This window comes from Chrysochloris asiatica, unplaced genomic scaffold (assembly GCF_000296735.1).
Source record: "Chrysochloris asiatica unplaced genomic scaffold, ChrAsi1.0 scaffold00142, whole genome shotgun sequence".
NCBI classification, from domain to species: domain Eukaryota; kingdom Metazoa; phylum Chordata; class Mammalia; order Afrosoricida; family Chrysochloridae; genus Chrysochloris; species Chrysochloris asiatica.
The window spans coordinates 1,462,052-1,473,804 of record NW_006408660.1 but is presented as its reverse complement, the minus strand read 5'-3'; the positions used below and the strand labels follow the sequence as shown (position 1 = coordinate 1,473,804).

Here is an 11,753-nt window from a genome sequence, read left to right as displayed (position 1 = left end):
TGAAGAAGGTAAATAGTACTAAAATCCTTGACTGCCTTATGAATATTAGTTTCCCTTGCCTACTATTGTAAAATAGACACTTGAATGGGATAAAAAGGAATGTTGGGAAACATGATTAGAGAAAACTTGTAAACCCGCCATCAGCCTATAACTAGGTTCTACAACTTGCCCTGTGAAATAGGCCTCATGCAAAGCCTTTACAGAGTATAGGACCTTAGGTGGAATCCTGAGTCCCATCCACAACCTTATGAGGTAAAACATTCACACTAGAAAGGACAAGCAGACTGGAACAGCTACAGTGCCAGAAGATACATCTTCATGATGAACCTGACCTATACTCAGAGCGGTAGTTACTCTAAATACCAGAGAGGGAAAGTGTCTTCACATCAAGTATCAATGCTATCCACCCTGTACACAGGGTAGATAGGGACGGGCAACTTAGACACTGGCTACCTAAAATGAGGGGGTAATAAAGGCATGAAGTGACTGGCTTACAAGGTTTCAAGAGGGAGTTTGGTTTAAGAGTATGGGGGAAAAGAAAGAGTCCCCACTGAATAGTTATCATCTTGTCTAGATGGGTCTGATGAAAAGAGATGGGGATAAGATTCGTAAGATTTAATAGTGAATAATTGTTATCATGACTAATCGCGACCGTCACAAATGTAAAGGTAGAAGTTTGGTAACAAAAAAAGAGTGGTTGATCTTACGGTCCAGAAACAGAGGACCCTAGGACCATCAAGAGAGGAACACACAAATAGAATGCGGGACCTCCTTATCCAGAGAAGCAGCAGCGCAGAGATGGGGGCATGGAGAGGAGGAGCGACTGAGGACTCTAGATTCATGGACTAAGAGAGGGACTAAGAGCTGGTGGCCAGGAGCAGACTTACAGAATGTGACCTTTGGTAGTGTAAATTATTATATATGCCTGAGTGGGGTTTTGTTTTGTTTTTTAAAAAGCTAAATTGGATAGCGAGAAATACTGTTAACTGATGGTACATGGAGGGGATTATAGGCATTGTAATAAAACAAGGTATATGATTTGTTGAATGTAAAACTGATGATGTGCCCTGTAAATTTTCACTCAATCCACAATAAAAACCTTAAATAATAATAATAATAATAAGTGGGTCAGAGGGCACATTCTGCAAGTCAGCCTCCTGCCTACAGGCACACAGCCTTACTCAATCCTTGGGTCTAGAGTCTACAGCTACTCTGTCTCTCCATGCCACCACCTCTGCCACTATCTTTGCTGTCACTGCTTTTCTAGGTAGGAATCTCATACTGTACTCATGCTCTTCCTTCTTGATGGTCAGGATCGTCTGTTCCTGAAATTAAAGATAAACTATTCCCCCTTTTTAGTTATACAATTATAGTTGTGACAATTACAATTTATCCTTTGGATATTTAAATGAATATACATTTTTTTTGTTTTGTTTTGTATGTGCACATCAAGTATTTTTGCTTTGTTCACTTGTGAAATATAATATGTAAATGAGGAGCCACTGAAAAGAAGTAGAATAACTGTTGTTGCAGGGAAGGGATTGTAATCATTGAGATGAAACAAAGTGTACCATTTATTGAATGTAAAGCTGATGATCTTGTCTGTGAACCTTCACTCAGTTCACAGTAAAAAGTTTAAAAGAAAAATAAGCCTTGTACACAGCTCTTTCTCTCTCTCTGTCTACCCTCCCACAAGTCTCCAACCAGAAGAAGAGAGTAGAGGTCAAATGCAGCCTGGCCTGTGAGTACCTGAATGAGGGTGATTACATGGACCTGCTGTGGACCACCCTCTCTGAGTTCCCAGGTAAGGCACTTATATGAGGTGGGGCTGGGGCAGGGAAACCTGAGAACAGAGCTGCTGGTGTCCTCGTGAATGCTGGCTTAATTTGCTGTTATTCAAAAGCAAATCTCATTTCTAGGGGAGCAGTGGATTTTTTCCCCTTCAACTTTAGCTACAAGTTTGCAAGAATTGTGAAGGGGGGTGGGGTTTGAGCTTTTACCCTACCCAAAATCACTCTGTGGGAGAAAAAAATGTCTGCTTCTGTTAACACTGTTGTTGTTAAGTGCTGTGAGTCTGTTCTGACTCATAGCAAACCTGTATAGAGTTTTCAAAGAGTGGCTGGTACGTTTGAACTGCCAACATTGTGCTTATCCTACAGCGCCACACAGCCTCAGAACCCCCCTGGGCCGGTAATGCTCTGTTCTCTAGGGTTGCCAGTGAGTTTGGTTTTGGGTTTGAAGACTGTTAACAAATGTACCCACCCAGTTGTGTGCATGCTGGCAGGAGACATGAGACTCCTGGGTGGGAGACTAAGGAAGTTGTTGTTCATGGTACAGCAAGTAGCATGAGCAGTATATTGTCATCAATTCCCCTTACCCCTAAGTCCCATGGGAGTGAAACAAAGAGCCCAGACAGGTACTACACCTGCTGTGGTTGTGCAACACAACTGAAGAACTCCAAACTAAGAGAATTCAAATCTATATCAAGCCAAGAGTGAGCTCATTCTTAATTATGGGTCAGTAAATAAATCTGCCCTTTGCTCCAGAAAAAGACACGAATTCTGTCCTCCAACGCTTTTGGTTATACAAACATCCTTGAAATTATAGTCTGAACAAAAGGGCAGCGAACGCCTTTGCCCATAAGGCCTGCTCACAAGAAATATTGAGACTTGTGGAGAATTGCCTCCCAAACCAATCATACCGGAAAAGATGAGTGTGCTGTGGAAAATCCCAATCTCATAGAATGCAAAGGTGAGCTATGTTTTCCTTGAAAAGTAATGACAATAACAATGACAGTAATAACATCTAGTACTTACTGAGTGCTTATTGTATACCAGGTGGTGGTGGTGGTTATGTGGTGTGGAGTCGGTTCCGACTCACAGTGATCCTGCATAGGGTTTCCAAGGCTGTAAATCTTTACAGGAACAGAAAGCCTCAACTACCACTGGTAGTTTTGAACTGCTGACGTTGAGATTAGCAGCCCAAGTCATAACCACAATGCTACTAGAGCTCCTTTATATACCAGACCTGGTGCTAAATGCTTTACAGATGCCATCTCATTTAATCTTGTAGTATAATGATTCCCACTTAACAGCTGAAGACACTGAGGCTCAGAAAGATGAAATCACTTGCCCAGCAGACCAGAAACTGTATCTGCAATTTGCAATGATCAGGATCTGCTTCTCTGGGACTGACGGCTTTCTCCTGGGCACTGGAGTTAACACCTGGGAGTAACCCTCAACCAAAGACTGCAGGAATTGATTTGTAAATACCCCAGCTTCCCTGCTCATTAGATGAGAAAATGCTAGGGTTCATGTTACTGCAGACAGTATCCCTGAGTCCCTTACTAGGAGTTCATACCAGTTGCCCACAGTGGTAACTTACTTCATACCAGGAAACCCACTGTAGTTGAGTTGATGCCAACTTATAGTGATCTCATGTGTTATTGCCCCATAGGATTTTGTAGGGTGATGCCAGACTGCAAAGCCATTTGAACTGAAAGCTCAGTGGTTCAAGCTCACCAGCTGCTCCTCAGAAACCCTATACAGGGTCACTATGGGTTGGAACTGACTCAACGGCACTTAAAACAACAACCATCTTTATGGGGGAGTCCTGGTGTGGCACTGCAGTTAATGCGCTGGACTGCAAAGTTGGTATGAACTGCAATGCCGGCGGTTCAAGTTCACCGGCAGCTCCTCAGAAATCCTATACAGGGTCGCTATGGGTCAGAACTGACTCAACAGCACTTAAAAACAACAACAATATTATGGAGAACCCTGATATGGTGCTGTAGGATAAGCACTGAACTGGCTGGCATCCACAAGCTTGTCAGTTCAAAACCACCAGCCATTCTCAGAAACCCTAAACAGGATCACTGTGAATCAGAATTGATTCAATGGTGCACAGCAACAACAGCGATCTATGGAAACAAGCTGCCAAATCTTTTTTCATGGAGTGACTGGTAAGTTTGAACCACCGACCTTTCAGTTAGCAAATGCTTAGCCACTGCGCCACCAGGGCGTCTTACTGGCTCGATGTTGCTTCTTGTTTTAGTGTCATTGAGTTGGCTCTGACTCGTAGAGCCCTATATAGCGTTTCTGAGGAGTGGCTGGTGAGTTTGAACCGCCGACCTTGTGGTTGAGTGCTTATCCTACAGCGCCACACCAGGACTCTGCACCCTTCCTTCCCTCACTTCCTACTCAGTGACCATCTTGTGCTTGCCTCTTGTCCTAGATGCTGCTTCTCTGGAAACGTAAAGACAGCTGATAGAGCTGAAATAAAAACCGTGACCCCACCCAGAACCTTCACTCTTGTTTCCACTACCTTTCTTCTAAAACCTTTTCCCTGTAGCTTATTGTGTAAGATGAAAGGCTTGAGAGTTAAACTCAGCATTACTATTCACTTGGCAACTCCCCTTGTTGTTAAGTGCCCTCCGGTCAGTTCTGACTCTGACTCAGTGACCCTATATACAATTCCCGAGGAATAACTAGTTGACCTCTCAAACTCGAATTTTTTTTTCCCCTTGTTTATTAGGGTAATTGTTTTGCTATTTTTCTTTGTTCACCAACACATCTATGCTTCTAGAACAATCCCTGGCATGTAGTAGGCACTTCATTTATTGATTGAATAACTTTTACTCTAGAGGAGTAAGATATTTTAAAAAATATCTTACTGTGAATTATGTGCTAGTTTACATGGAAGAACATTAGCTTTACATTCATCCTAGTGTATATTGTTTCGTTGCCATGGTTACAATCCCCTCCATGCATCATCAACCAAACAAAGGGCATACCCTGCAAGCTTGCCCCTCGGTCATAAGCACACAGCCCCTTTCCCTCTCTGGGTCTAGAGTTCCTAGCCACTCCATCTCTCCACGTTGTCATCTCTGCCTCCATCCCTGGTGTCACTGCTTTTCTAGGTAGGGTACCACACTCTGCTCGTCTTCCTTGATGGTTTCAGGGACCTCCGCTCCTGGACTGCAAAGTCAATCACTCCCCTCCTTTTGCTACAAAATGTCCACCTTTACATTTCTAACCCTCAAGAGGGGAGTTTTGAAGATTACACAGAATAATAGATGTAAAAGTGTTTAGCCTAAATTTTAATTATGCTAAATATTAACAAGCTTGGTGTGGCACTGTGGGTAAAGCACTGGACTGCTAACCACAAGGTCAGCAGTTCAAACCTGCCAGCTACTCCTTGTAAACCCTATACAGGGTCGTTATGAGTCTGAACAACTTGGCAGTACTAACAACATGCTATACGGCCTCTACTGAGGTAGGGAGTTGTTTTTATTTATTCCCATTTTCCATTTGAAGAAACAGGCTCAGAGAAAGCAAGAGACTAGCAAAAGACCACACAGCGAGTTAGATATAGGTGAGACAAAGCCTTTGGAACTCAGTCGTGTCTGACTTCCAGCTGAGGTATCACACCTGAATGTAGTGAATGCCACTATTCAGATTCTTTGGCTACTACCTGTTAGGTTATCCATTCCTGCAGAACTAGTTGTGGTGCTGTGGGCTAATGCATCAGTCTGCAGTGTCGTTTGAACTGCAAGGCTGGTGATTCAAGCTCACCAGCAGCTACTTGGAAACCCTATACAGGGTCGCTATGGGTTGGAATCAACTCGACGGCACTTAACAACAACAACAGTTAACCCAAAATGTAGTGGCTCAAAGTAATAGGCATTTACTATTGTAGTTTCTGTGCCTCGGGAATCTGGGAGTGGGCCTTTATTTCAGTATCTCTCACACTACTATGTTTGAGGTGTTGGCCCAGTGTTGGCAGTCTCCTGTGAAAGCTCCTCTGGGGCAAGATCCACATTTGCTTTTCTTGAGGGTTGTAGGATAGAGGGCCTAGATTCTTCACTGGCTCTTGGCCAGAGGCTGTCCTGGCTTCTTTGTCAGGTGACCCTCCATCACGGCACACATCTGAGAAGAGCCAGAGAGAGGTCCCAGCAAGCAAAGTCACATCTTTTATAACCTCAGCTTCGAAGTGCCATACCATTCCTTGGATTAGAAGGTCCAGCACTCACTCAAAGGGAGGGGACTGCACAAGGCTTGAAGACCGGGAGGTGGGGTTCTTGGGGCCTCATCAGAGGCTGCCTCCACAGTGCCCCTGATCCCCTTCCAGGTGTCCTCGTGACTCTGTGGATCATCGACCGTCTGGGCCGCAGGAAGACCATGGCCTTGTGCTTCACCATCTTCTTCCTCTGCAGCCTCTCGCTGTTTATGTGTGTTGGAAGGTGAGTCATAAGCCAGCTCTCTTTGGTCCCAAAGTGTATTTCTAGGTGGCTCTTTGGGCCTGCAGCCTGTAGAGCATACCTCCCTGATGTTATCTGAGGCTCATCCATCTTCCATGCTAGTCACGTGCTAGAACTGAGGTGCATAGCTGTGTACCCTGACTAGAAGATCGGGGGGGGGGCTGCGCGGGAGGTCACTTGGGCCCAGGTCTCACTTGGATGACATCACATTTAAACTTTTGATATCTCCAAATGAGACCAGGCATGTAGCTGTTTAATGTATATGTGTGCTAACGCGTTAATTTGTCCAAGGGAAAGATTTAAAATAGACCCTGTTTTGTAATCCTGTTTTGAGATTTTTTTTTTTCCATCCTCAAAATGCGGAAATGACTCATATTTCTCTTGAACTCTGAGGGTCTCCAGACCAAACTTGATCAGAACTTGACCCTTGCCAGAGGAAGGGTGGATACAGAGCCTGGACCCTGAAATACTGGCATCTGGGACACCTCTGGAAACGATGGCACTGACGTTTAGGGATACTGGACTGAAGTTTCTTTCCCTAGCTCAGCTGAGAAAGTTCCTGTCTGGGCTTTTGATTGTTTCTAGGGCTTCCCTCCAATCTTACCTCTAATCTGAGCACCTCAGATTGTGTCCATTTCTCAACCTGGGGTTTGGGGAAGGAAACACTTATAAAAGCTGGCCTTTAGAGATGGCACTGGAATATGTGCCTGCATACCTGCAGGAGTGTATGCTGTGGGGGGTGGTCTTTGCCAGTTTCTAGGGTGCACATATTGCCTAGGCTTCGTCAAAACAAGTTCACAGAATAATACCTGCACATCTGTTTTCTGCCCCCCATCTAGAAATGTCCTCACTATGCTTCTCTTCGTTGCAAGAGCATTTATTTCTGGGGGTTTCCAAGCGGCCTATGTTTACACACCTGAGGTACGAGGGGTGTCTGGGAGCAGCTGGGGCCGGGGATTAGGGGTCCTCCAGAAACATTCTAACTGGGTTCCTCCGAATGAAAATGTGCCCCTGAGTCTGTATGGCGACTGTGAAACCCTTTAATATTTTAACTCATTTTCCCATGGTTTTCTTCTGCTTATAAAAATGTATGCTTAATCTAAAAATCCAAATGTTACAGCACTGCTGAAAACCAGCAATGAACGTTCCTCATATCCCCTACATCCAAAGGACAACTTTCTCCAATAGTTTAGTGTATATCCTTCCAGATTTTTCTGTGCAGATACCAACATACGTCAGTGTATCCATCAGTCAAACAGGATAATAGACAAGAGTGTAATGAAGAGACTAGTTAGAGTAGGGTAGCTCAGGGCTGAGGGACACTGGGGCAAAGCAGCACCCCCGAGCTTGCAGTGGGGTGAGGGTGGCTGGGCAGTGTTACCACTCTAGACCTAATGGGAAGAGGGAGGGGGCTGCTCCTGAGTTTTGGGAGACAGTTTGGGTTTGAGAGACATGTTAAGTCTGAAGCAACCTACAAAGGAGGGACCATAGTAATAAATACCCCAACCCCTCCCTCCTCTTACTTTCTCATTTCCCAACGGGACTTCCCATTGGCTGAACCCAACCAGAACCCAGAGGATCAGAGCACAGTTCTACTCTGACACATATGGGGTTGCTGTGAATCAGAGCCAACGACTGCTCATGATGGGAAGATGCCCAGCCTTTCTCACAATGCATGGAGGAGACTAGTCACGTGGCCACAATTGAAAATGATGTGGACATTTAAACCCCAGTTCCTATGAAAGTCCTTGAAAGTAAGAGAAGATGGTGCTATTAATGACAAGTGGCAGGTAGAGTAGGGCTTGAGGCCTAATGGTACAGCAGTGCCTAGGGGAGGGGTCTTTGCAGACCCCCATACTGGGTCTCCCACCACCTTAGTTCTCTAGCACTGGCTGCTATAACAGAAATACAACAAGTGGATGGCTTTAACAAACAGAAATGTATTCTCTCACGGTTTAGAAGGCTAGAAGTCCGAGTTCAGAACACCGGCTCTGGAGAATGGTCCTTGTCTTATTTCAGCATCTGTAGATCCATCATTCCTTGGAATCTTCCACGTGTCCTGGCATCAGTCATCCTTTGGATCTAGGAGCTTTACAGTACAGGGACCCCAGAACCAAAGGACACTCGCCACTTCCAAATCTTCTTTCTTGTTGGCAGTGGAGCCCTCTGGGCTCTGCTCACTCCTCTGTCTTTTTGTATCTCAAAAGAGATTGATTTAAGATACAACTGAATCCTATAGATTGCATCCAACATTAACATCACAGAAGCAAGGATTTACAACACATTGGATAATGACATCAGATGAGGGTTGATCACAGCAGCGCATTTCATGGCGTTGATGGTATTCTATTAGATCTCACCATGGAGATGATAACTACATCCTAACTGTTAAACCACTGAGAATCCTAGCCCAGCTTAGTTGACACAAATCCTTTTCTAACAACTGCTGCCCCACAGCCCAGCCTCAGTTGAATTCTTATCTCCTGAGGGTTGTGAATCCCCACCCAGTTTCCCATCCTTTAGTGGGATCACCCTACTTTCAGGACTGCCCATGGTGACTGTCCTGTCAGGCCTGAGCTGGGGAGGAGGGCAAATTTTTGGGAGTCCCCAGCTGGCTGCTGTGTTTCAGGTCTACCCCACTGCGACACGGGCGCTGGGCCTGGGATCCTGCAGTGGCATGGCAAGAGTGGGTGCTCTCATCACGCCGTTCATTGCTCAGGTAGGTGTTACCCTGTTACCCAAACACGGGGGTTGTGGCAGGTGCAAAGCAAAATCAGTTCAGTCTCATCAAATGAAGAATCAAAAAAGTTTAATCACTTACGCATGCATGGGAAATGGACAGTCTTCAGCACTCCCTAACTGTCCATTTTAACTGTGTCTCAGTGAACAGTTTATCTATGTTTTGTAAAAGTTAGCAGTCACATCTACATCTTCCATTTTTTAAGGACTGAGGTATTTTGACCTATCAGAGGAACAAAGAAAGTTCACTGAATTCAGTTTCTAAGTTTTATTTGACGAAAGTGTTTATTGCAGTGGCAAATTTAACCTTAGACAAAGGATGAAGCACTAGGGACAGACAAGTCTTATGTATTCCTTTGGAATGTCACATTTTAGAATCAGGCATTTTCAATTCCTGGGCTAAGGCGTTTTATTTTAATAATTTTTATACACTGAATCATCAACCCCAAATATAGAGGGGGTGGTTTTACAAAATCATTACTAGCAGCGACTAGGTTGAGTCTTCTGCAAGTGCGTCCTATGGTATCCTAACAACCCACCCTATAGAGAAGAAATATTGCTTGTAGATAAGAACACAGGCTCAGAAGAGAAAAGGAACTTGAACTTGCTCATGGCCACACAGATGGGAAATAGGAAGCAAGCTGGAAATCAAAGTAAGGACTTTTTGTGTAGAAAACCCTGGGGGCTCCGGATAGTTTATCCCCAAACAATCTCACCTACTGGTTCCCTGGTGGCTCAGTATAGTTAAGCACTTGACTGCTCACTGTAAAGTCAGCGGTTTGAACCCAGTGGAGGAAGATGTGGCAGTCTGTTTCCGTATAGACTTACAGTCTTGGAAACCCCTTGGGGCAGTTCTACTCTGTCCTTATAGGGTCTTTCTGTGTCGGAATCGACGTGATGACAATGGATTTGGTTTGTTTCATTTTGTGTGTGTGGAGAGAGGCTGACTTCAAGGAAATGGCTCATGACATTATGGGGGCTGGCAAGTCCTAGATTTGCAGGTCAGATGGCAGATTAGACACTTCTGCAGGTTTATGTCCTAAAATCCATTAAGTCAGGTGATGAGGCCTGTGTGGAGGGGGGTCGAGCGCACGCGCACACACACATTGCCAGAATATCTATTCTGGACACAGGCCACACTCCCAAGGCCACACCCCTTTCAACTGATTGGTTGATCACATCATAGAACGTCATTATATTGCATTACGAATTACATTATATTTGGTAGCGTACTGGTTACGAATAGGGCTGCGAACCTCAAGGTCAGCAGTTCGAAACTACCAGCTGTTTCACGGGAGATTTACAGCCTCGGAAACCCTGTACAGGGTCGCTATGGGTCGGAACCGACTCGAGGGCACTTAACAACAACAACAACAGACTCTTGGTGTAGTGCTATCAGGTAAACACTGGACTGAGCCACAAGGTTTGTGGTTCAAGCCAACCAGCCGCTCCTTGGAAACACTCTGTACAGGATCACAATGAGTAGGAATCGACTCGGCATTAGTTAACAACAACACATTGTATTACAGTCCTGGTATGGCACTGTAGAATAAGCGCTGGACTACTAACCACGAGGTCGGCAGTTCAAATCCAACAGCAGCACCTTGGAAACCCTATACAGGATTACTATGAGTCAGAATTAACAGCATTTAGCCACAAACATATTACAATTGCTTTACAAATTGTATTACATTATTTTCCACTCTATTCACTCCATTCCATTCCATTTCAGAATAGCAACCAGACCAGTGTCTGGCCAAACCACTGAGAATCATAACCTAGCTAATCTGACACACAAACTGAAAATGAACCATTACTGGTATCTTACTTATCCTCTTTGAGCCTGGGGAAAAAGTACCTTCCTCTCAGAGATCTCTGTTCTTGGAGGCCTGGATGAGATAACTGCCTGAAGTGCTTTGACTCCTGATGGTTGGCGGTGCTCTGCTTCAGAAAGGATGTTCTTACCTGTGTCTGTCTCCATCCCCAGGTGATGCTGGAATCCTCTGTGTACCTGACTCTGGCTGTTTACAGCAGCTGCTGCCTCCTGGCCGCTCTGGCCTCCTGCTTTCTGCCCATCGAGACCAAAGGTCGCGGACTGCAGGAATCCAGCCACCGAGAGTGGGGCCAGGAAATGGTTGGCCGAGGGACGCATGGGACGGTTGTCCCCAGGTCGAACTCTGGCTCACAGGAGTAGTAACTGCAGAGGGTAGAGCTGTTTTTGAGGTTGTAGCGTCCAGAGAGCTGGTGGAGCCCAGCTGGGGCACCAACTGTCACTGCCACCACCAAGAACCTGAGAGAATGACCTGGACCCACAGGGCTTTGTGTCTTGACTCCATTTGCTCATATTCATCGAGATCCACTTGGGGACCGGAAGGTGTTGACTCTGGGGGAGTTCTCTGTGTGTGGGGTGGGTGGAGGGAGTGGGTGGATCCACGTGGGAAAAGTCCCACTGGGAGGATCTAATGATACCACCCAGAACTGGCTGGTCACACTTTCAGTGAACAACAACAAATGATCTCTGTAGATACAGCCCAGGCCACCCAGGTGAGTGACATCTGCCATCTACCAATCCACCTGTTCTGTCACTTCTCTCACACCCGTCCCCAAGGCTTTCTTCTTTGATATTGCAGTTGACTGGGTGTGGCCTAAGAAGCATCTCCTTGGGTCTGAGAAATGCTCTAATGGGCATCTTTGTCTGCCTTCCCAGGGCCTGAGTAGTGATGATTGGCAGACGGACATGCATTTGAACCTGAGC

The 11,753-nt window shown here is 45.4% G+C and overlaps 1 protein-coding gene across 1 annotated transcript in view; it reads left to right on the top strand.

Moving 5' to 3' along the window:
* SVOP (SV2 related protein homolog (rat)) overlaps positions 1–11,192 on the top strand; it is a 95,739-nt gene extending 84,547 nt beyond the window's left edge. Inside the window, exons 12-16 of the mRNA XM_006870432.1 lie at positions 1,697–1,804; positions 6,130–6,241; positions 7,099–7,180; positions 8,889–8,978; positions 10,986–11,192. Coding sequence (XP_006870494.1) covers positions 1,697–1,804; positions 6,130–6,241; positions 7,099–7,180; positions 8,889–8,978; positions 10,986–11,192 — 599 coding nt within the window. The remainder of the gene's footprint in view (positions 1–1,696; positions 1,805–6,129; positions 6,242–7,098; positions 7,181–8,888; positions 8,979–10,985) is intronic.
* Positions 11,193–11,753: the final 561 nt, after the last annotated feature.